The sequence below is a fragment of the Pipistrellus hanaki genome, assembly GCF_964339955.1.
Source record: "Pipistrellus hanaki genome assembly, chromosome: X".
In the NCBI taxonomy this organism is placed as follows: domain Eukaryota; kingdom Metazoa; phylum Chordata; class Mammalia; order Chiroptera; family Vespertilionidae; genus Pipistrellus; species Pipistrellus hanaki.
The window spans coordinates 10,512,230-10,538,272 of NC_140524.1; the positions used below are offsets into that span (position 1 = coordinate 10,512,230).

The 26,043-nt window shown below is 42.8% G+C and overlaps 1 protein-coding gene and 1 pseudogene across 5 annotated transcripts in view; both read left to right on the plus strand.

The window, feature by feature from the left end:
- The first annotated feature begins 3,942 nt into the window (after positions 1 to 3,942).
- Positions 3,943 to 4,652, plus strand: LOC311615595 (ferritin heavy chain-like; annotated as a pseudogene). The gene has a single exon. The product of its transcript is annotated as a ferritin heavy chain-like (transcript).
- A 2,418-nt stretch (positions 4,653 to 7,070) lies between these two features.
- The window catches only part of MECP2 (methyl-CpG binding protein 2), a 68,188-nt gene continuing 49,215 nt past the window's right edge, over positions 7,071 to 26,043 (plus strand). Inside the window, exons 1-2 of one of the 4 annotated variants that reach the window (XM_084871092.1) lie at positions 7,071 to 7,271; positions 12,002 to 12,125. Coding sequence is in view for 2 of the 4 variants with exons in the window: in XM_084871091.1 (XP_084727217.1) it covers positions 7,210 to 7,271 (62 nt within the window). In the remaining 2 variants the exon portion in view is untranslated. The remainder of the gene's footprint in view (positions 7,272 to 12,001; positions 12,126 to 26,043) is intronic. The other 3 variants (XM_084871094.1, XM_084871091.1, XM_084871093.1) reach the window with 3 other exon arrangements.

The window sequence follows — 26,043 nt, forward strand, 5'->3', positions numbered from 1 at the left end:
AGATTGATTTCAGAGAGGAAGGGAGAGAGAAAGAGAGATAGAAAAATCAAGGATAATAATAATTGATTGGCTGCCTCCTGCACACCCCACACTGAGGATTGAGCCTGCAACCTGGGCATGTGCCCTGACTAGGAATCAATCTGTGGCCTCCTGTTCATAGGTCAACATTCAACCACTGAGCCACAACCAGCCAGGCTAGTCCTTGAAAATTAAATAGAAGAACCCAAGAGTGTGTTTTATTTTTCATTTTCTCCTTTATTTTCAATCTTTCCCTTTTCATGATACACATAAAAGCTCCACAACTCTTAAGGTATTGATTTATGCTATTAAACTGATTCTGTCTTTATTCTTTTGGGTTTTAAGATATCCAGGGTTTTGTGTGTGTGTGTGTGTGTGTGTGTGTGTGTGTGTGGTGGTGGTGGTGGTGGTGGTGGGTTTTTTTGTTTGTTTGTTTTGTTTTGTTTTAGTACAACAATAGTTGTGCTTCATACTAAAGATAAAGAGAAAGGAGGGGGAAACACCAAAATTAAACAAACAAACTTGGAATGCAGGCTCAGGCTGACACTGAACACATTTCTTCAGAGTACAGGTAACAAAATTATGACTATTAAATTATGTCTTAGTAACTGTGGCATTTCTGGTTTCCATGTAACTTATTCTCCAAAACTAACAATTCCAGGTAGTTTTGCTTAGATTTTTTTTTTTTTTTTTTTTTTTTTTTTTTTTTTTTTTTTTTTTTTTTTACCATGAGCAAAGCCAACATAGTGATCAATCTGGATCTTGTACTTCTCACAGACAATCGAAACATTGAAAATGAGCAGTTCAGCAAGAATCGGAAGGGTGATTTCATTGAAAATGGAATCAACAAGGTTATCAGTCACATTAAGACAACCAGCTTTAAGTACTCAACCAGATCTTCTACCAGAAAGAGAGAATAATGAGTTTCCCACGGCCGCATTCGCGTATTTAAGGAAAGTTTTGAATGGATGGCCTTCTTCTGAATTCTGTATAGCATGGATGGCAACCTTGTAGATCCTGAAGCTGATGGTGACAGAAAAGAGTCAGGATGCGGTAAGAAATCACACTGATGACACCTAAAGCTTCCGGGGAAGGCAGCATGACCAGTGTGGTGCCAAAGACAAACCTTCACATCTCGCCAGGAAATCAGATCATGCACTTGATAATGTCATATTGAGACAGATTAACATCAGTGTTTGCTGATCACTTCCTGACAGGATGGATTTCAGTGGATCTCTGTTGATAGTCCTATGGCTCGGCCAGCATTAAACACCAAAACCATCTCAAGTGTGGCTGGTAAGGGTTTGAAGCTGGTGAAACCAAAGGCTCAGTCTCAAGGCTAGGCTTCAGGTAGGACCTGAGATTTAAAAAATATATATGCTTATTGATTTTAGAGGGAGGAAGAGATGGGGGAGAGAGGGAGATAGAAACATCAGTGGTGAGAGAGAATCATTGATCGGCTGCTTCCTGCACGCCCCACACTGAGGCTGAGTCCACAACCCAGGCAAGTGCCCTGATAGGGAGTCGAACCGTGACCTCGCAGTTCACAGGTCAATGCTCAACCACTGAACCACACCAGCGGGGCAAAAAAAATGTATATTTTCTATCAGTTCAAGGAATTTTTAGACAGATGGAGTAGAAGTTTGCACTCTGTCTGCCATAGCCATAAAATCCTTGTGGTTGTTAGTTTTCTGTCAATTGCTATCTCTATGACATTTTCCTGGTTTTTATCTTCTATAGTCCCATTTTTAAGGAGAGCCATTTTTAAAATGTTATAGTCCCATTTTTTAAATGACCCATTTTAAATTCTTCTAGCAAATGCTTTAAACTATTTTCCTACTTTCAGATGGAAAGGGTGAAATTGTATCATTTAACTCTTATTTATTCAAAGTAAAGATTTTATTTTATTTTATTGATTTTTTTTTTTTTTTACAGAGAGGAAGGGAGAGAGATAGAGAGCTAGAAACATCGATGAGAGAGGAACATTGACCAGCTGCCTCTTGCATACCCCTACCAGGGATGTGCCTGCAACCAACGTATATGCCCTTGACCGGAATCGAACCTGAGACCTTTCAGTCCGCAGACCGACGCTCTACCACTGAGCCAAACCGGTTTCGGCCAAAGTAAAGATTTTTTAGCAAGACCCTCTTCATTGGTATTCTCTTTCAAAAGTGTCTGAACTTCTAGTCTTGTATACTTACTCTTCTCGGTCTAGCATTAACTTCTTACAGACTATAAAAACTCCTGGAATTTTACTCAGGCAAAGAATTTCCAGATTAATTTATGAAGAATTGACATATTTATTATTGTCAACTCTTCCCATAGTACGGTGGTCGGCAAACTCATTAGTCAACAGAGCGGCAAACCACGGCTCCAGAGCTGCATGTGGCTCGCGAGCTGCAGTTTGCCGACCACTGCCTTAGTAGTTTTTTTGTGTGTGTTTTTTTCAGGTCTTCTTTTATGTTTTCAGTAAAGTTTTATAGTTTTTTAATAGACATTTTAGCTTTTTTAAAATTAAGTTTATTCCCAACTATTTTATAATTTTTGTAGCTAGAGTGAGTTGAATCTTTTCTCCTCCATTTCTTTTTCCAGCTTTTAATTACTACTAGATGGATTTCCATCACTGCATTCTAACAACCAGAGAATCGATTTGGGATTAATGTGTCTTTCTCCTCATGGTGAAACTCCAAGGATGAAAGTTAAAAGAGAGTGGGAGGAAAAGCACATATTTGTTTTAATTTACATGAATGATATTGTACTGTAGATCTTGTCTGTTCTTGCTTCCTTTCCACTTGATACCATTAAATATGATGTTTGCTCTAAGTCTTTTTATAGATACCTTTGATTAGAGAAGTTCCACTCTATTCATAGTTCTCTAAGTTGTTGTTGTTGATTCTTTGTGTGTCTGTTGTTGTTTTTTTAAACCTCACCCAAAAATATTTTTCCATTCATTTTTAGAGAGAGTGGAAGAAAGTGGGAAAGACAGAGAGAAATACCGATGTGAGAGAAATATCTCAACTGGTTGCCTCCTGCATGCGCTTCCCCCATCCCCCACCCCCCGGCTGTGGAGGAGCCTGCAACTTGACAGGAATCGAACCTGGGACCTTTCAGTTCCTAGGCCGATGCTCTATCCACTGAGCCACGCTGGCTAGGGCTTGTTGTTAGTTCTTTGTTTTTGTTTTTTATCATAAGTAGGTGTTGAATTTTACCAGGTCCCTTTTCTGCATTGATTGGCATAATCATATAATTTGTTCCTCTTAAATCTCTTCACTTTGATTTTCTAATTTTAAACCATCCTTGCATTCTTAGGATAAAACTCAACTTGGTTATGACATATCATCATATATTGCTGGATTCCGTTTATTTGTCTAGGATTTCTACCCCTATTTTCACATCCTGTGTCACACTTTCATTGGCTCATTATAATAGTTATATTGGTCTCATAAAAGTTTGAAGAGACTTTTTTCTTTTCCGTCTATGATTGGAATTGCCCACTCACTAAAGATTTGGCAGAACTCCTCTATAAAGCCCCCTGAGCTTGTTCTTTTTGGGAGGTAGATTTTTAAAATATATAGTCAATTTCTTTGTGGTTCTAGAGGGTCTAGCCAGGTTTTCTGTTCCTAGAGTCAGTTTTGGTAAGCTGTTCTTTTTCTAGAAATCTATTCCTTGTGCTTATGTTTTCCAATTTACTGACATACAGTTTTGCATAATATCCTTTAAAAACGTATCTGGACAATCTTTGCGGAGAGTCACTGTGGTTTCCTGCTTCAACAGTGCTTGGGCAGAACCTGGAGCTTGAGCTATCCCAGCCAGCTGCCCAGATCCAGCCTTCCGCCACCTCCTCAGTGTGCCCGCCCTCGGACAGCCCCAAGGCCCCTGCCACCACTCTGACACTGTGCGGCAGACTCTTCTCAGCTGCCCACCATGAAGACTGGGTCCACCTCGCAGGTGCACTAGACCTACCACCAGAGCTCGGAGGCCACCATGGACCACCAGATCAATCTGGAGCTCTATGCTTCCGAATCTTCCTGTCCATGTCTTACTACTTTGACCGTGATGATGTGTCTTTGAAGAACTTTTGCCAAATATTTTCCTCACCACCTCATGAGGAGAGGGAACATGCTGAGAAATTGATGAAGCTGCAGAACCAGCGAGTTGGCCGAATCTTCATTCGGGATATCAAAAAACCAGACCATGATGACTGTGAGGCTGGGCTGAATGCAATGGAAAGTGCATTACATGTGAGAAAAAGTGTGAGTAACATCACTACTGGACTTGCACAAACTGGCCACTGACAAAAATGTGTGTGACTTCATTAAGATTCACTACCTGAATGAACAGGTGAAATTCATCAATGAATTGGGTGACCACGTAACCAACTTGAGCAGGTTGAGGGCCCCTGAAACTGGCATGGCAGAGTTTGTCTTTGACAAGCACATCCTGGGAGACAGTGATGAGAGCTAAGTCATAGGCTGGCTTCCCGTAGCCATGGGAGTGACTTCCCTGGTCACCAAAGTAGCACGTGCATGTCAGAGTTGCCTTTACCTTCTCTATAACTTGTACCAAATCATCCATTCATGACTTTCATTTGTACCATTCCTTCAAATGAAGTAATTTGGTACCCCCCCTCAAAACACACACACACACACAAAAAAAAAAAAAAAAAAAAACCCAAAAAAACACCCCCACATGTATCTGTGTTATCAGTCATCTATTGTATAATCTATTGTATCTGTAGGTTATGTTTCCTCTTCTTTTCTAATATACATAATTGACTTTTCTCTTCTCTCCTTATATCTAGCTTTTCAAAAAAATATATTTTATTGATTTTTTACAGAGAGGAAGGGAGAGAGATAGAGAGCTAGAAACGTTGATGAGAGAGAAACATCGACCAGCTGCCTCTTGCACACCCCCCACCGGGGATGTGTCCACAACCAATGTATTGTACATGCCCTTGCCCAGAATCGAACCTGGGACCTTTCAGTCCGCAGACCTATGCTCTACCGCTGAGCCAAACCGGCTTCGGCTATCTAGCTTTTTAAAGGGTTTGGTTTTGTTTTTTAGCTTTTCAAAGAACCAGCTTTTGTGTTCTCAATTCTATCACTTGTTTCTGCTTCATCAATTTCTGCTCATCCCATTTTTCTTCTACGTTTTCTAGCTTTACTATGCTTTTCCTTTTATAGCTTCTCAAGTCGAGTGTTCAGCTTGCTGATTTGTTGACTAGTTGACCCAACCACCTACTCAATATCTCCACTTGCACATCATAGTGAAAGGCATACCTTTACTTAGTTGCTTAGGCCAAAAACTCCTTGTTTCTTCTCTTTCTTTATGCCCCACAGCCAATCCTTTCTGCTTGATTTTGAAAATATAGCTTGAATCTCACAGTTTCTCAGAACCTCCACTGCGACTACACTAATTAAAGTCACTATCATTTTTCCTAGACTGTTGTGAGAGCTTCTGACTGGGCTCCTGCTCCTAATGTTGTCCTAGCACAGGTAGTTCTCCATGCTGCACTTATGACATAGATCTGATTATGTCAGCTGCTCCAAGTTCAAAATTACTCATGGGTTTCTCATTTCAGAATAAGCTCCCAGTTCCTGTAGTTGCTCCAGCTTCCTTTCCAACTGCACACCCCAGCCCTCTCTAGCCACATAAGCTTCCTTGTTAGCCCCCCAAATGCCAGACATAATCTTCCCTCAGGATATTTGAATTTGCCTGAAATGTTCTCTCCCCAGATGTTCATATGGGAGAATAAAATGAGGGCAAAAGCCTGTGGATATCTATAATATTTTTAAAATATATTTTTATTGATTTCAGAGAGGAAGAGATAGAAACATCAATGATGAGAGAGAATCGTTGATCAGCTGATCGAGCCCACAGTCCTTGACCCTAATTGAACCTGGGACCCTTTAGTCCGAAGGCCAACGCTCTAGCCACTGAGCCAAACCAGCTAGGGCTGAATATCTAAATACATTCCCTGCACCCTTGTTTTATCTATCTCAAATCCCTTATCACTATGTGACATTATAATATACACTTATTTGTATGTTTAGTATGAATCTTCCATATAATGTTAGTTTCCTGTCTTGTTCAGTACTGTGCACCCAGAGCCTGGAACAGTGCCTGGCTGTTTAATGAGTGGATTGGAGCCAACTCAGAATCAGAGGGTTCCTCATTAATCATAGAACTAGCACAAGCACTGGATGAATTGGATGATGGCTGGAATCAGAGTAAGGTCGCTTTGACAAACAGTCTTGTCCCGAACACTCCATTGGTTAAAACTTTTCTCACACTCTGAAATATTTTTACAAAACAGAATTGCTGGACCTTAGCTCCCAAATCACCTCTTCTAGGAAGTCTTCCCTTTCCCCTCCAGGCAGAGCTTGGTCTGTTCTCCTGTGATCCCACTGTCCCTTCTTCACACCTCCACCAAACCATCTGATCCAACAATGTCAAGTGTCATGCAGCTTGGCATGTACCCTCTTCCCCCATGAGAGTGTTTCACCAAGGCCAAGGCTGTGATTTGTTGTCAGCTTATTCCCTGCCTCTATGAGAGTGAGACTCACGGCAGGCTCTGGTGAAAGAATGCAATGGGCCTATTAAATCAAGGTCCCTTAGCTGGATCAGGGCCCAGGACATGCAACTTTGCTGCTTCTACTGAAGGTGATGGGATTTAGGGAAAGTGGGTGCAATGGAACACTTATTGCAGCGTACTAGGTGCACTTGTGGACAGCATGTCAATAGCCAGGGAGGGCCGCAAAACCAGGAGTCTGGAGCCTAGGCCTTCAATTGCCCCAGCATCCGCAAGGGCCCATTAATCCTTAATATTCAAATTCCGCCCACTAAACCAGCCCCTTCGTGCCAAAGCCACCTCTCTTCACCAAATGATGGCCAATGGCAGCCAATAGGCAGCTGGACAGGGTACCCGCCCCCTTTTCCCTGGCTAGAATGGACACAAACTCCCGCCAATTGGTCGCGTCGCCGCCGAGGCCCCGCCCCTCCACGGCCATCGCACCCAATCGCGGGCGGGCTCGCTGCGGGGGCCGGGGGGCGGGACGCAGGCGCGCAGGTGCAGCTGCGCGCATGCCGGCCGGGAGGGCGGGGCGCGACGTCGGCCGTGCGGGGTCCCGGCGTCGGAGGCGCGCGCTCCCTCCTCTCGGAGAGAGGGCTGTGGTAAAAGCCGTCCGGAAAATGGCCGCCGCCGCCGCTGCCGCGCCAAGCGGAGGAGGAGGAGGAGGCGAGGAGGAGAGACTGTGAGTGGGACCGCCGCAGCCGCGGGCGGGGACCCTTGCCGAGGGGCGGGGGGTAGGGGCGGGACGTGGCGCGGGAGGGGCCCGCGGGGTCGGCGACACGGCTGGCGGATGGCGTCCCTCCTCTCTACCCTCCCCCTCCCGCCGCCGCCGGTGACGGGCTCCCCCCGGCCCGTCACCCACACTCGCGGGTGTCCGTCCTCGACGCGGCCTCCCCGGGCCGCCTTCGCCTGGCGTCCCGCTTCCTCCCGCCACCGGCGCGCATCCCGACCCCGAGCGCCATGGGCGCCTCTTTCGCCAGAGCTTCACTTGTCCGGGCTGCGTGTGCGTCGTGCCCTTCTAGGGGCTTCGGGCCCGCGGCACCGTCGCGCGCCCGCGGCCCCGGCCTCTCCCTTCCTCGCGCTCTCCCCTCTCCCTTCCCTGCGCGCCCCCTCTCCCGTTACTCGCCCCCCCCCACCGGCGCGCGTGCGCAGTCCGTCTCCTGTCGAGAGAGTGCGCCACAAGGGCTCCTGCGCTCTCACCCCCATCTCCAGGCTTTGCCTCCCCCTCCTTCTCGCCCATTCCATGAATTTCTGCCCCCGTTGCGAGCGAGTCGTCCACCATCTCCTTTCCTGTCTAGCAGGACCAAGTAGGTGAGAATTATTGTCAACCCGCAAAAGGAACTAGATATTGTGCGTCTGGTCCCACAACTCATCATAAAGAGGCTGTTCTAGTTCCCATCCAGAGCCGTGGGTAGGGGATTGCGTGTCCGGCGGCACCTGAGGCTCTTCTGTGTAAGGAGTGCCCCCGGGGTCTTTGGGGGGGTGCTGTGGCCTCGGAATATGAGTGCCCTTCCATCCTCCTCCCTTCGCCGGCGATCTTCCAGTTACATAAGTGGAATGGGACATAGTATGTAACGGGCTCCCATGGTCTCGGATCGCGAAGATCACCAGTACCAGATGGGGCAAGTTCATCTCATCGCTGTGGTTCCTGTCACTCGTCCCTGAAAGTTGATTTTCTTTCTAGTTTGGTTATGCCTGAATCACCCAAACTGAGACTCAGGTGACTTGTGCGTGGCGATGTGTCTGTCTGTGGCTTTGCACTGAAGACTTACGGGGTCATTGTGAAGAGTCTTAAAAGGGTGCTCTTACAGAGGAGACCGTGTATGACATTGCTAAGTATGGCCCCGAGAAGGGGAAGCTTGCTCTGGAATATCTCTGTGGCAGTCGCCTCTGTTGTGTGTTCGGTGTGGATTGGTCACAGCAGAAATGGGCTCCACCACAACATTGATATTCCTGACTCATGGTCAGGCAGATGTGTGCTTCTGGTTATTTTTCCAGGAACAGGAATGGGCTTTGCAGAGCCCTTCACATGTTGTGTCTGCTGTGTTCGCACGTTGTGTCTGCTGTGTGGGATCAGTATCCTAAATAATGAGATGATAGGATCAAATTCAGGGGGTGGTTGGTGATCGTGGAGCCAAACCCTGTGTGTTGCTAAGTGGCTTAGACTTTGTAGAACTCTCACAAGTTGTGGGCGTAGTAGGAAAAAAATGAAGCATAGTCGGACCTCGGTAGTAAAATTCGCTGTTAATAGGGGAATGTATTACTTTAGAGGAGAAATTTGGGTTTTGTGGCTGGCATTTTCATCTGGATCACAGCGACTGCAGTAAATAACAAGATCGAGCTGATCTCTTGGGTCGTTTGAAATATGCTGGATCCTTATGAAAAATGCAGGGTCTGGATTTTTCGGTCTTTGGGGAATTTCCCTCTGGGATTCAGGGAAATGGGATTTTTTAGGACTCCTACTTAAAATCCTAGCGGGGAAGCCTCGGACACACTTCCTTTCAAAGGGCACAATCAGTCTCGTACAAGTACAGTTGATTAAGTCGCTAGAGAGCACCCATTTGTAGCATGTCAGCGAGGTGGCTGATCACTGAGGTACATCCTATCCATGCACACAGACACACAAGCCTCACTTGACTAAGATTCCAAAGAATGCACTTCTAAACCTGAGATGTGGCCCGACAAGGGCTCTGCTTTGTTTTGCCATTATTGGCAGTGTGTTCACCTCCTCAGACGCGCTCCAGCTAGTTGTTTGTTATGCCCCCAGCCAGCCCTTCAAACAGCACCGGCAGCATCCAGAATGCAGTTTCTCTGCAAAGTTCCTGGTGGCATTTGAAGTCAGCATGTCCTAACAGCTTGAAGGCTTTCTTGCTAGTACTGGCTTATCACACTGTCCTATTTCTTGTTGTTACAAATTTGCCTGGAATGCTTTAAACCTAGAGTACTTTGTTGCACCTGACCGAGCATGATGCAGTCAAATCCTACTGTTTTTGTGTCGGTGGGGGTTAAAATACAAGTTTTGCATTCTATTTGCAGTTTCTAACCGGAGTCATTGTTTCCCTGTCTGCCCTGCCTCTGAGTGGCCGAATCTAGTGGGGTGGGGAGGCGAGCTGTGGTGTTTGACAAAACTGGCTGGATGACTGCAGTGTTATGTTGCCCCCACCCAAATGTTCCTTCCCCCGCATAGAGATGGAATGAGAAGCTCGCTTCTTTAACTTAGAATAAAGAAGAGCAGAGGTGAAATTGTTAGTCCCCGTCTCATGGCCGGTTTCCACCGCTAATGTACCTGCCGGGGACTATTTGCATGATAAATGTGTCCTGAAACTAGTAATCTTTTATAAAGGTGAATATCAGTGGAAATATTTAAATGGCTAAGAGCAGTGTGCTGGCAGGTTGCCTGGGTATCTGTGAGGAGGGGAGAATCAGACTCCGGAGATAGATGACGTTTGTAATAACTAGTGTTTTGAACGCACGGGGGTAAAGCACAGTCCTAGACTGGCGGCAAGTCCCAGGGAGTTTGGCAGGACACTTGCCTGTGCTCACTGCCCTCTGTTATGGTGACATGAGACCAGCCTCCTCCGGCCCACAGGCACAACCTTTTTCTTGGGTACAGCATTATTGCCGCCCCAGTGGAAGGACCTTGTCCTCGATGCTTCTGTACAGTGTTCAGGCAAACTGCCATTGTCACCACTGTGCTTCTACCTTGTTTTGGTTATGACAGACAGATGTAAATGGGTTCCTCTCATTTGGGCTCACTCACACAAAGGTTGTGCTCCTCTGCCTTTTACCTGCGCTCTTCTGCCTTTCTCTCGCAAGGATCCTTTTCCTATTGAAAACCTGACTTGCATGCCATTGCTTAAAAACTTGGTTCCACCACTTGGATGGGAGGTATGGTGTGTAGGGGACCTGCGTGGAAATGGGTATTTGGGGGTGGGCAGGGCATCCCCACTCAATGGGCGAAGTGGCTATTCTGTCAGATAAAGCCTTGGCCTGTATAGCTTTTTCAAGGCACACTGGTGTTGGGTCTGCTGGCATATGGATGTGTTCTCACTGTAGCTGTTTTGCTGTTACTGCAGAAGTCTGGACTCTCGGGAGCAAGCCTGAGGAAGCGGTCACTTGTCTTCCTTGCCTAAGAGCTGGGGCTGTTATATATATGGACCTGCAAATCACCGCTTTATTGGGTTTTCACCTAACTGCTCTCATCTGCTGGCTCTTTTATTTCCCCCATGAAATCTTCAGTTAATTAAAGATCTTAAACTTTCAGAGCTGGAAGGAACCTAGTCCAGCACCCTCAGTGTACAAGTAGAAAAACAGTTGTGGCTGTGAGAAATTGTGGCTTTTCCAGGGGTTCCAAGCCAGGATAGCAGTTTGATTTTTATTACATAGCTAACTGAGTAATACCGTTACTTCGACTTTGGGGATTTCAAAGCATTCTATGACTCGACTGTTTAAGGGAATTGTAAGGCCTCACTGCACCTCAATAGGTAATTTTAGGTACCATCCTGGTAGTTACAGACCAGCCGTGAGTAAAAGACTTGCTTGGTGATGTCCTTCTGCGTTTGATTACACAAGTAATTATGTGAATAGTCTCTCTAAGTTGTACACACTAGACTTTTTTTTTTTTAGCGTAAAGATGAAAGTGCTGCTTTTGGGCCTGCTAGGTATCCGAGATTAGCTAATATGGGCCAGTTTGGGTTTTAACAAGGAAATGATGGTTATCTTAATGATGAAAAATGTGATGACAAAAGTCCTTTTTTTGAGCATGTGTTCAAAAGCAAAAGAGAAACTGTCAAACTAATAACTCAGCTTGTTGAACATGGCAATTTACTGATCCGAGAGGCTTTTAGAAAGTGATTGCTCTGAGTCAGACTTGTGTATTTTGGAGGTTGGCTTTGGATCCCCCAGGGCACTTGGTTTCCATTGCTACTGCTTTTTGCTCTTACGGTGAGAGCCCTATTTGCATAATGTTATAGCAACTTGTTGCAGCTTCAGCTGCTTGAAAAAGAAGGAAGATTTTGCCTCTGGGTTTCACGTGTTCTTTTGAGGATGAGATATTAATGTCGCATGTTCTCTTGAACATGCATTCTATCCCTGAGTGTTTCTGTATGACATGGTATAAGAAATACTTACCAGAGACCATCACTAACGATATGCTTTATAGTGTCAAAGTGTCCTTCAGAAGTGACAGGACCTGTGATGGTGTTGATTCTAACCCATGAATCTTTCCTTTATTTTAGCACTGTGTTTTATGTGCCAGTAATTTGCAGTTTATCCTTTGTTTCTAGCTAGGTAAGCTGGGAACTAGCATAGTACTTTGTCTATATGTTTATCTTCAAAATGTCCCAAATAGCCCTGGGAAAAAGGTCGTGCAGCACAATGGGGGCTTTCAACTTACGATTTTCTTTGTTTTAGGCTCCATAAAAATACAGACTCACCAGTTCCTGCTTTGATGTGACATGTGACTCCCCAGAATACATCTTGCTTCTGTAGACCAGCTCCAACAGGATTCCATGGTAGCTGGAATGTTAGGGCTCAGGTAAGTAACCTTCCTTTTTTTTTTTTTAGTATATGTCCTGGTTTGGCCATCTGTTTTTAAAAAACAAAAATGAAAACAAGGAAAAAAAAGATATACTACTCTTGGACAGTATAAAAGTACCCCAAAGACAAAAGACATAACTGTGCCAAACTGTGCCATATAATAAAAAAAAGTCACTTCCCTGAGCCCTGAAAGGTCAGTTTGGGTAGGGTTACTTGGTAGCCACAGCGTGATCTGGGGGCGGGCGTCAGATTAGAGCCGGAACTGGTGATCTGCAACTTCAGTTCACCTTGAGGCAGGTCAGCTGAGCCGAGAGCGCTTTGACTGAGCTTTTCACCTGCCGCCGCTGCTGTTGCCCAGTGGTCTTCAGCATGGTGCTTTGTTTGCTTTGGTTTTGGGCAAATGACTTCCTGGTCAACATGAGTGAGCAGCGGTAATGAATTTTCAGATCCGGAAACTGGTGTATGGTCCCCTGGACGGAGAGCCTCCTGAAAGCTGTCACAGAACAGTGGAGCCCATGGCTAATGGCACATACTTGCCACTCTCCTTCCGTGGGAACTAAAAAGAACACCCAGACACGTTTCTGGCTCTTGACACTCTAGAGCAGAATGAATGCTTTTTGAAAAGCTGGGGATCCGAGCTGTTGGAGGTCTGACACTCAGGTGCTCTGCCAGCCACACTTTTTGGCTACTTTGGTGCCCTTGTGTGGACTTAAGTTTTGCAAAAATGAGTGGTTCCTTAATTTCTCGGTTGTCAGGCTCAATATCGCAAGCTTTTTAAAAATCCGTGGCCACTTCACATTTGATGTTTTGACACCTGGCTTTCAAACATTCCATGTGCTAAGGCAAAACATTCTAATTGATTTTTTTCCCCATTTCTTTTCTTAAGAAAAAAATGTGAGTTTACACATATGCTACCACTGTGATTCCAGCTGAGCCTCCCAAGTAGCACTTCGTTGTGTGTCTAGTGGTTTCTGGCATCTCAGTCTAAAGCTGTGTGGACATCTTAGACGATAGCCTGTTTAGAGACTATGTGAGGGGCAGTGTTTGGGCAGAGGAGAATAGAAGGTGTGGAAGGGAAGGGAAGAGCATCACACTGCTGCCAAGTCCCAAATTTGGTTTCGCTCCTGATCCTATGACTCAAATTGTCATTCCCCTTTGCTGTGGGGTGTGCCTTGGGCCCTGCTGACAGGACATTCTTTGTACTCCGTGTATTTATGCTGGTGGGAGTTGTGTGGTTGCGCTTTGTGCATTGTCTCAGGAATTGTGTGGACTAAATGTAATATGGGCGGTAAATGGGTTTCTTCTGGATTTTATAAAACACGCGGTGATGACTCTACAGTTTCTTCTAAAAAGTATAAAAAGGAAGGGATCTTTTAAAAATATCTCGTGTTACTTATGAATGGGAAAGACAGCGCTTTGAGTGAGCATCAAGGAACTTTGAAGGGAATACTCAAAGGACAGAACCTGTCTTTAGTAGATGAGTGCTTGTATCTTACTAACTTTCTTCTTTTTAAAGAAGCTGTAAAAAGAATACATACTTTTCTGGATACATTTTAAAGTATATCAAGTAAAAAATAAAAGCTTTCTATTTACTTTCTGTGCCCACTCCCCAGAGTGACCATGTTAATAGCTTAACATAGATCCTTTTGAATCTTCTTCTCAGGCTATACAAATATGCACCTTTTGTGTTTTTAACAAAATGAGGTTAGTATTATACATATTTAGCTCTCTGCCTCATTTTTGTTAAATAGCACTATAGTCTAGTACTAACGTTCTGTCATGCATTGTCCCCCTATTGGTTTTCCCAATGGTTCCCTCTTAAATATACTACTAGATTCAACTTACTCATGTGTCAGTCTTTTTGAAGAACTCCTCCTTAGACAGGAAGTTGCTAGTCGGTACCACCACATTATCTTCCTAAAATGGCTATTCCAGTTCCCATGACAGTCTGAGAAAGTGCCACTTTCCCCTCCCCTCCCAGAATTGGCTAGCCATCGTTTACATTTTTGCTCTTTGGGTTATTAACTGAGGCTGAACCTCAGTAATCATTGGTCATTTGTATTTGGTCTTCGCGAATTGCCTGTTCGTGTTCTGCACTCATTTTTCCATTGAGATATTTTTTAAGTCAATTTGTAGAAATGCTCAGTGTATTAAGGTTATTAATTATCTTTCATCATGCAGATATTTTTCCTACTTTATCATATATCTTTTGATTCTGCTTGTCTTTTTTATATATTTCTGTTATGATTTCTCCTTTTATACTTAGAAAATCCTTTCCTACTATTGAACACATCAATATTCATCTATATTATCTTTCTTCATTAAAAACTTGAGTCCTGGCGGTGTAACTCAGTTGATTGAGTATTGTTCCATGCACCAAAAGGCGCCGGTTCAGTTCCCAGTCAGGGCACATGTCTGGGTTACAGGTTTGGTTACCTTCCCTTCTCTCGAGCATCAATAAAAACATTTTCTTGATTTTTTTAAAAAAAAAAAAGCTTGGTATGCCGTATTCATACATGCATATTTGATCTGTACAAAAGGATCTTCTAGGTAAGTTGTCCTATGTTTTTTGTATGGTTTTTAAAAATAACAGTTTGTATTTAACTTTAGGATAGAATGAGGTATAGAGCCCACTTAGCCAGTTGTGTCATAGCTATTTGGTGAGCCAATAATATAGTCTTCACCTTTATCATGTGCTGACTTCAAATGAACAAAGCATCTCTTACTTTTTTTTTCTGATTTTTTTCTTTGTGAGGCTTGGTGACAAGCCTGTCAGCGGATAATCATTTATTCATTCACCCAACAAATATTTGAGCCCCTGCTTTGAGCCAGGGGTGGTACTGGATCCTGCAAGTGCTGCCTTCTCCTTGACTGGCTGCAGCGCTCATTTTGGAAGATTCGAGAAAATAGTGGATCTTCACCAAAGTAGGTTTTAGATAATCTAGGAGGAAATTTGGAGGCTATGCTTGTGTGTGTGTTTGATTCTGACATATAAGTATCAGCTTTAGGGTAGACTGCAACATAAAGCATAGTTCGTTTTATAACTCATGTAATTGCAGGCTGATTTTTGTCTTGAATTATGATGAGGGCTTTTTGCTGTTGAAACAGTTCTATATTCAGCCAGCTTGATTGTTATGATAGAATAAAAGTTACGTACTGATAAAAATGGTAATTTTCTTCTATGATGATTTTGAAGCTTTCCTGTAAAGGCTGATAAATATAAAGACAGGCTTTTGGTGAATATAATTTCAGGAGAACAAGAGTAATTTTTTACAACTTGCATTATTTAAATCTAATAAATACCCACAAAACTGAAGTGGAATCCTGATTTGTATTGAAAATATTTTTTATTTAAAAAGGGTATAAATGATGAAGGAAAAGGCTTCTTATATAAGGCCGGGGTGTGTTTTTTTAATGATTTTTGCAGGTTTTTTGAATAGTTGAGTATATAGTACAGAATGAAAAATGTAGTATTAAAGGTTATATGATAAAAGATCTCCTTGCCATCCTCTCCTGGATATCCATTTCTGTCCCTGGAGGCAGCCATCATTACCAGTTCTGTGTGTGTGTGTGTGTGTGTGTGTGTGTGTGTTTTAAATTGTGTTATAATACATAATATCAAATTTACCATTTTATACGTTTTAAGTGTACATTTAGTGACCTTAAGTACATTCTCATTGTTGTGCAGCCATCACCAATATGCATCTCCAGAACCCTTTTCATCTTGCAAAAGTGAAACTGTCCCCATTAAACCATTAGTCCCCATTCCTTCCTCCTCCCCCTGCTCCTGGCAGTCATCCTTATACTTTCTGTCTCTATGAAATTGGATACCTTATATTATATATATTGTACTAGAGGTCTGGTGCATGAAATTCATGCATGGGTATGGTCCCTAGGCCTGGCCAGCGATCAGGACTGATTGGGGCCTTCCTCCTGCTGGCCGGGGCCTCCCTTCCCCAGCTGTCGGCCGGGACCTTCCTTCCTTCTGCATTGCCTGCTGGTGGTCAGCGTGTGTCATAGTGAGTGATAGAACTCCTGGTCAAACTCCTGCGGGGACACTTTGCATGTTAGCCTTTTATAAGTATAGATATGTGTTTATGTATATATTTTGTGTGTGTGTTTTTACACTAAAAATACTGTGCACATTTGTGATTGCTCTTTTTTAGTTAATGTATCAGTTTGTTTGGTATCAGTTCCTATAAACCCATTTCATTCTCTTCTTCTTCTTTTTTTTAATCCTCACCCAAGGATGTTTTTTCCATTGATTAAATTTTAGAGAGAATGAGAGGGAGGGGAAGAGAGAAAGAAACCAGAAGAGAGAGAAACATTGATGTGAGAGAGAGACATTGATTGGTTGCCTCTCGTACTCGGCCTCTGAATTTTCTCCTAGATTATCTAAAACCTAGTTTTGTGAAGATCCACTATTTTCTTGAATCTTCCAAAATGAGCACTGCAGAATGAGAACCTGCCACCTGTGACCCTTCAGTGTGTGGTCTGATGCTCCAACCACTGAGCACACTGGATAGGGCCCATATCATTCTTTTTAAAAGGGTTGGTTTAGTAGTCCATTATATGGATTCACTGTAATTTAACTAGTTTTCTATTGGTGGATATTTTTGTTTCCAGTGTTTTTAACTTCGTCAATACTGTAGTTAATAGTCTTTTACATATAACATATTCCTTATAGCAAATATAGGAGAAATTCCTAGAGATAGGACTTGTTGGATCAAAGGTATATGCATTTTAAACTTTGATAGATATTGCTAAATCAAGGGTAGCCTTTTACTTGCTTAGTTTTAAAGAAAAGACTACATATGAGTGGATAAGCATGGAAATTTATGATTGCAAGGCCATTTGTAGAGATTAGAGAGTCTAGGCAGACAGTTTATAATAGCACTGGAAAGTAAAAAGTCAGAAGCTTCCATTTCATCAGATATGAGCAGAACCTGTGAGGTAGGACCCTTTAGTTGGCAAGAGGAACTTCAACCAGTTCTCATTTGTGAATCTTGAGGAAAATGGAACACTTTAATTTTTGTACTGTTCTAAGTTGCAGTGGCTCCTCGGGACTCAAGGTTGAAAAGTCTTCGTGGCTGCTGGAACAGATTGCTGTTGCTTCGTTTCTCTTTCACTATTGTACTCTTTATATTGCAATACTTTATTCATTTCCCTATACTAATTGAGCATATATTATATGTCAGTTACTGTCCTAGATGCTAGGGATTGTCTCTAACCCTTAGTAATATTTTTAAAAAAATAAGCATATTTTTATTGATTTCAGAGAGGAAGGGAGAAGGGAAAAGAGATAGAAACATCAGTGATGAGAATCATTGATTGGCTGCCTCCTGCACGCCCCACACTGGGGATCGAGCCCACAACCCAGGCATGTACCCTGACCAGGAATCGAACTGTGACCTCCTGGTTCATAGGTCAACACTCAACCACTGAGCCACACAGTCAGGGCAACCCTTAGTAATCTTAATGGCCTAGCCCTAAAGGAAGATCCAGACAGATAAACAGGCCACTGCTCTAAAAGGGGCTAATGCTACAATGGAGAAGTACTGGCCCCTGAGGGAGCATATAAATTTAAGAGGGGTCCCATCTAGACATGGGAGTGGGATGAGGGAAGTTACTTCTTTGAAAAGTGACCCCCAAGATATTAGCTTAGTTCCGGGCAAGTATAAATGGAGGAGAGACCAGCGTATATGGAGGCTTGGGCCAGAGAGAACTGTTGGGCTGGGTCTGAAGAGTTTGGAGTGTGGAGGTGAATGAGACAGGCAGAGCAAGTCAAGCTGTGGATTGGGAGTGGTTCTGTTTGCAGTGTGCTGGTAGGAAATCAGACACAGCCTTACCAACTGTGCTGAATAGTTTCAGCTTTTCTTCCAAGCTGCATCATACTTGAAGATGTTCCCAAGCCTCAGAAGGTAATGTGAGGCCCTCTGGCCATCCATTATGTCCCCTTTCTACCCCTCACTGCTCTGGAGGCCATCTTCCCTGAGCTGGCATCCCATACCCACCCATCAGGCCCTGAGGGTTGCCACTCCAGGTTCCTTCATGAAACTTCCCTTCTCTCCACTTCTCCTCCAGGAGACCCTGGAAGACTCTTGAAAAGGCTTTCCCTACTTCAACACACTTTATTTTCTGATCTTCAGTACTAAGAGAGCAAGAGCTTGTATGGTGTGTGAGTCAACTATGATATCAAACTCACTGCTTAATCCTTCTGTTGTTGTGTTTTGGTTTTTTTTGTTTTGTTTGTTTTTTTAAAATATATTTTATTGATTTTTTATAGAGAGGAAGGGAGAGAGATAGAGAGCCAGAAACGTCGATGAGAGAGAAACATCGACCAGTTGCCTCCCGCACACCCCCTACTGGGGATGTGCCCTCAACCAAGGCACATGCCCTTGACCGGAATCGAACCTGGGACTCTTCAGTCCACAGACTGATGCTCTACCACTGAGCCAAACCAGTTTCGGCTGTTGTTGTTTTTTGAATTTTATTTTATTTTATTTTATTATTATTATTTTTTTTTTTACCCAAGACTTTCACCGTGAAGGAAGCAGTGTGTAAGCAAGCTTGCTCCTGGCTTGTCAAGGATCGAGTCCACCCTGACAAGCCCTGGTGGATGGCCCACTGTAATCTCTGCAAGCATGGACTAAGGCGATGGGATTGGAGCCTTCCTCGTTTGCCTGTTCGTGTGCCTGCCTTTGAAGTCCTGCTATCCTGCAGAACTTCAAAGTGGTAGCTACTCAGGTATTTTTCACTCTGACTTTGGAAATATTAGCAGTTTGTCCAATTTACATCAGCCTCCTTTTATGAAACTCAAACGTGACAGCTCCTGCAAAATCCCAGCCTGTGGTTGCACTTGCTGCCCTGCCTCCCCAAGGTAGCCTGTTCCTCAAAGGTGATGGGGATAGTCTCCACGCTCCATTAAAGCTTTATGCTGTTACACATAACCAATATATAACATTGGAAAGTGTTTTTGCAAATTTACAGGGTGGTATTGGAGATGTAACATTTTGCAACTTACTCTGATTTTCACTAATACTTAGCTTTTGAGCCTGGTCCATGTTGCTCTATGTACACATTCATTTAGTACGTCTCCTGGTGCCATAGAAACATCTATCAGAAGCCCCACCAGAGCCCTGAATGGAATTGTAGATAAATGAGGATTGACATCTGGTTTATGTTTACATCCTTTGGTCCTATTAACCGAGAAGATATTTTTATTTCTGTGTTTGTTAAAGCTTTTCTCAAAAAAGGCATCCATTTTCTAGACTTATTATTATAATAGGACAGTTTAAAGGTTTTATTTTTAGATTTGAAAGAAAGCAAAGTCTGCTTCTAAGATATGCACATTTCTCTTTGTTTTTATCTCCTTTGCAACATTTCACATTACTGCTAAAATATGAACTTGAGCATTTTTAAGCATGAACTGATTTTGTACGTGTGAGTATTTTTGAAAATATTTAAAGCATTTTGTTTTTTCTGAGGCTTCTAGTGGTTAAGTTTTTGTTTTGTTTTTAAATATGTTTTTAATGATTTTTAGAGAGAGAGGAAGGGAGAGAAAGAAACATAAATGTGAGAATGAAACATCAATTGATTGTCCACGTGCCCTCACCAGGAATTGAACTGGCAACCTGTCGGTTCACGGACGATGCTCAACCAACTGAGTCACAACAGCCAGGTCAAATTTTGACATTACTTTGACAGGCTGTATTTTAAATTTCTTTATGTGTATTTACTAACCTATTTTTTAAATATAAATTTTCGTGTGTTTCTGGTTTTCGTGTTTTTTTTGTAAACAACAGAAGGTATTAGTCCATATTAAGTACTAATTTGCTCTAATATTTTCAGCTGTTTTGGGAATAACACTTGGCAAAAAAAATAGACATACGTCTGCAGTTGTGACAAGTTTGTCTTTTTGTTCCTTTTAACTCTAGAGTAAATAATTCTAGTGAATTTTTTTCTAGATTTGCAAGAACATGGGGATGATTAAAGTCCTCAATACCTAAGTGGTTAGGGAAGATTGAAAGTCTTTTTTCAGTGGTATCACCCAATTAAAAATATGTTAATGTAGCTTGTAAGCAACTGTATAAAATTTCTTAGTCACTCTTCCGGGTTGTTTAAGACAAAGCAAACAAGCAGAAATATGGTATTTATCTTTTAATTACACAAGTAAAACATTGCAAAAATATTAGATGTGTATGGAAATTATTCTGGAAATTCCATGCAGAGAAAACTGCTGTTACTATTTGGTATGTATTTTTCTAGACCGAGGGCTCTGAGAATTCAGGGGTTCTGTGACCTTGATTGGGAAAAACACTCCATCTTTATTTTCACCAACCTCTCACTGAAAATTCAGATTTCCATCAGTAGGCAACAGACTATGGTAGTGTTAGGAGTACCTGTGACTTTGTCACCAATGAAAATCAAAGATGCTATCGTATTATAGTTGCAGATGTTTTGAAATATCATTTGTGCTCATCATTCCTTCAAACTTTGGGTAGTTGTTTGACCCACCACTAGATCTGGATATTTAATGGTTTACTAAAGAAGCCCATATTGCTCTAGCTCCAATTCTCAAAGTATGTTGTTAATAAATTTTTCTGCATTTTATTTTATGCATTTCAAATTATTCTTGCCCTAGCCAGTTTGGCTCAGTGGACAGAGCGTCGGCCTGCAGACTGAAGGATCCCGGATTCAGTTCCAGTTAAGAGTGCATGCCCAGGTTGTGGGCTCAATCCCCAGTGCGGGCGGGGGGGGGGGGTAATGCAGGAGGCAGCCAATCAATGGTTTTCTCTCATCATGGATGTTTCTATATATCTTTCTCTCCCTCTCCTTTCCTTTCTGGAATCAATAAAAATATATTTTAAAAAATAATAATAGAAACATTCTTCTAAAGGGGGAGGCTTCAGCCCTAACCAGTTTGGCTCAATGGATAGAGCGGTGGCCTGCGGACTCAAGGTTCCCAGGTCAAGGGCATGTACCTTGGTTGTGGGCACATCCCCAGTAGGGGGTGTGCAGGAGGCAGCTGATTGATGTTTCTATGTCTCTATCCTTGTCCCTTCCTCTCTAAAATTAATTAAAAAATACATTATTAAAAAAAACTATTGTGTACATTATACCATGCAACTACAAATAGAACAGCCAGCATTGAGTAGTCAGTAAGTGGGGGAAAGAGACCAAGGAAATCTCTAAAGCACAAGTGCAATTTAGGGAGATGAGATGACATTTAAAGCTTAGTTCCAATTATCGTATCAAACATTTTTATGAGCACGTTTGTCTTTTTACAGGTACCATGTAAAATGTAATGCAACTAAAACTGCTTAAGAATTGTTAATATGCATACATATTATTTTAGATAAATGGGATCATATAGTATGTGCAGTTGTAACTTGCCTTCTTTCCTCAACAATACTTTGTAGATATCTGTCCATGCCAGTAAAAATAGGCTTGTATCATCACTTTCCCTAAAAGGAAAATAACTTAATTGTATTTTCTAATTAAAAAAGTAATACCTGATGAAAAAAATTTTAGAAAATGTGGGAAGAGAAACATTAAGAATTGCTCATAAATCTGCTATCTACAGATAACATCTGGATAATGTCTTCACACAATCATTTTTAATGACCACTTGACATTTCATTGATAGTTATGCCTTGACTTAATTAGAGGCATTTCCATTGTGTCTGTGTTTTCATTGCTCTGAATGACAGGTACAGTTGTGTGCTGATGATTTCACTCTGTGCCTGTATCTCTAACCTCCCTCTTAAGCTCCACATTGGATGACCTCTTCAGTATTTCCACTTGAGTTGCTTATAGACATCTCAGACTTGATAAGTCCCAAACAGAATTCTTGCCGCCCCCCCCCCCATTTAAATCTGCTTCATCTCCTGTCTTTTCTGTCTCAGTAAACAACAATATCCACCCAGTTACCAATAAAAAATTCTAGTAGTTGTCCTTGATTCTGCTCTTTCCTTCACCTTCCTCTAAATTCACCAGCAAGTCCTGTGGGGCTTTACACCCAAAAGGTACTCCGGAACCATCTCTACTTCTAAGACCTCATCCAAGCCACAGGTTACCTCTCAGATGCAGCAGGACTCTGGGTGATACATTGAACAGCTTTTTCACCTACACACGTTTCATAAGACTATTTGTTAAGATGACAATTCTAAATGATGGGATTGTTCCACGTTTAGTAACTTTTTCATTTGGCCAATACAGTTCAGTTGGAGTGCTGAGTTCCTTGCTGCTCCATGCCAAAGGGTCTGCAGCTTATCAGGCTGTCATCCAGCCATTCATTCCACGACAGTCGGGTGTCTGTGGTACCCCAGGCAGAGATTAGTGGTACCTTTCGTCATGGAGCCTAAGTTTGGCAGGAGGGACAGACTTTAAATATTTCCCAAGTAATTATGTAATTACAGTGAGTTAGTGCTCTGAAGGAAAAAAATACGTAGGGCTCACTGTGATCATGTGTAATGGGGGAACAGCCCAGCCTTGGGAGGGATAAGAAGGCAGTGCTAAAGCTGGAAATCAAGGGGGGACAGAGGTGTTAGACAAGGTGCGGAGTGGATGAGGGCTTTTTTTCCAAAGGATAAATGCATGTGAGGCACCTCTCCCCTCCAGCCTGACAGGAGCTTAGTAGTCATCTGAGGCTCTTAAGCCCTGTGTAGCTGGAGCAGAGCAGGATTTTGGCGGGGGGGGGGGGGTAATAGATGCGGGCAGAGAGGTTGACAGGCTTGGTGCAGGATTTTTTATGTTAATGTCAGAAGAGTAGGAAACTATTGAGGGTTAGGTTTGGATTTTGAGTTTTTATCAAAATATTACAGCCACTCAACAACAACATAACCTCTCTCAAAAGAGGTTATGGTGAAAATAACAGATTACTTCTTCCCATTCCTGTTCCATGACCCAGAGATGATGGCTTTTAGCTGTTTTCTATCAATTTCTTTGATGGTTACCTTTAAAACTAAATGATGCCCTAGCCCAGTGGTCGGCAAACTCATTAGTCAACAGAGCGGCGAGCTGCAGTTTGCCGACCACTGCCCTAGCTGGTTTGGTATGGTGGATAGAGTGTCAGCCTGCAGACTGAAGGGTCCCAGGTTTGATTCCGGTCAAGGGCACATGCCTGAGTTTGGGCTTGATCCCCAGTGGGGAGTATTGCAGGAGGCAGTCGATCAATGATTCTCTCTCATCATTGTTTATATCTCTCTCTCCCTCTTCCTCTATGAAATCAATAAAAATATTGATTTAAAATATTGATTTAAAATATTGATTTTAAAATAAAAATTAAAAAAACTAAATTATATGCTTATACATTTTTCTTCACTTGCCAACTTTATGGGATTATATTAGCTCCTTAAAATGAAAGAGGAGCCGAAACCGGTTTGGATCAGTGGTAGAGCATTGGTCTGCGGACTGAAGGGTCCCAGGTTCGATTCCAGTCAAGGGCATGTACATTGGTTGTGGGCACATCCCCGGTGGGGGCTGTGCAAGAGGCAGCTGATCAATGTTTCTCTCTCATTGATGTTTCTAGCTCTCTATCTCTCTCCCTTCCTCTCTGTAAGAAATCAATAAAAATAAACAAACAAACAAACAAATAAATAAATAAAATGAAAGATGATGACCGCCCTGGCCAGTTTTGTTCAGTGGTTAAAGTGTCAGCACACAGACTGAAGGGTCACAGACCCGATTCCGGTCAAGGGCACATTCCTTGGTTGCAGGCTAAATCCCTAACCCCAGTCGGAGTGAATTTGAGAAGAAGTCAATTGATGTGTTCGCTGACATCGATGTTTCTCTCTTTCTCTGTCTCTCTTCCTCCCACTTTCACTAAAAATCGATGTGGGGGCGGGGGGGGGGGCGGATATCCTCATGAAGATTAATGAAAAAGAATGACTTAGCTTACATCACCTCCCATGTTGAGATTCATAATCACATTTTCTCTATAACTTTAAACAGTGGTTTCTGTTCTATCTATTTTAGTCCATATAGCACTTCTCTCTGTATAAGAAGAGGATATTAATGACCCAATTTTTCTTCCACGTGCCCCCCTACTTCTACCACCTAAAAGCTGTACTTGATCACTTCCATTCTTTTTTTTTAAATATATTTTATTGATTTTTTTACAGAGAGAAAGGGAGAGAGCTAGAGAGCTAGAAACATCGATCAGCTGCCTCCTGCACAACCCCCACTGAAAATGTGCCCACAACCAAGGTACATGCCCTTGACCGGAATCGAACCTGGGACCCTTCAGTTCGCAGGCCGACGCTCTATCCACTGAGCCAAACCGGTTTCAGCGATCACTTCCATTCTTACAATTGTTAAGTTTATGCCCTGCTCTGCATCCACATCCAGTGGTCATAGGTTAAAGTTGAAAGAAGTCAACAACATTGACATTTTTGCACATATGTAACTACTGTTCATCACAAGGCTTAGTAATGAAAGTGAGGATTACATTTCTTTGTAGGTCTAGAATCACAATCCCCCTTTCTTAGACTCTACCACCTGCTTAAATTTCTTGTTTTATATTTGAACCTTGGCTTTCTTGTACAGTTCTTTGTTTTCCCCCACTGCTTCTGATTGCTTTTCACTTTTGTTTAATACAATTTCCTGATCTCATAAAAAATCCTCTCAGCCATGCTATTTCTTTCCTGCAGTTCTGCGTTTCTCACCCTCAAAGGCCTTCCTCTCGGAGCTCTCTATTGGCCTGCAGTCTGAACAAGCACTTGCTCTCTAAGGTTGTACACACTGCCACCTGGATCTTCCCTTCCCTGAGCTCTGCGGTTTGAGCTACTGTCTTTTACTTGGTTTACTCCTTGTTTTCTGGAATACATCTTTACATAACCTGCTAAGAGAGAGGGCATGGGCAGTAAACTGGAATGGAAACTGTTGCTTACCCATATCCAGTTTCTAGAAAACTCTGGCATTACTCACCTTTCTACATTATTCCCAACTCTAACAAGGATCCTGAAGTCACTCCACACCTTGCGTTCCCTTGGCAAGAAACTGGTATTGATTGAGGCTGGACCTGAGATCTCCGTTGGTCCACTCATGCCGAAGGGAGGGGCTTCAGTGGCATGTCAGAGGAGACCTCTTTCCCTCACTGTATGTAAACAAGGAAGGTGCTGCTGGCAGCTCTGTAACCTCAGTCTGAGGGACCAAGCCTGAAGACAGCACTTCCTCGCCAAGGATGAAGGAGGAGGAGGAACCCCAGCTCTGGGCTTCCAGTTAAATGAGAGAATACGCTTTTGAATTTTGTAAGCTATTTTGAATTGGCTTTTCTCTTATAATACTTGTGGCCAAAAGCACTATAACAGACATGTCTTCTGAGTAACTGCATGTCTGAAATGCCTTTTTTTTTTTTTAATGTTGAGATTCATAATCACATTTTTATTGATTTAAGGGAGAAGGGGGAGAGAGAAACATCAGTGATGAAAGAGAATCACTGATTGGCTGCCTTCTGCATGCCCCCTACTGGAGATCAAGCTGGCAACCCTGGGCATGTGCACTTGGCTGGAATCGAACCTGAGACCTTTCAGTCCACAGGCTGATGTTCTATCCACTGATCAAAACCAACTAGGACTGAAATGCCTTTCTTTTTCTCTTCTACTTGATTGGCTAAGAATAGGATTTCAAGGTTAAAAGTTACTTTCCATTCTGGACCTGGAGAGTATTAAGGTAAGCCAGTGGTCGGCAAACTCATTAGTCAACAGAGTGGCAAACGGTGGCTCATGAGCCGCAGTTTGCCGACCACTGAGCTAAGTGAAATAAGCCAATCAGAAAAAGACAAGTATCACATGATCTCATTCATATGTGGAATCTAATAAACAAAATAAACTGTTGAAGAAAATAGATCCAGAGACATTGAAGCGTGGAACAGACTGTCGAATCTTAGAAGGAATATTGGGATGGGTAGGCGA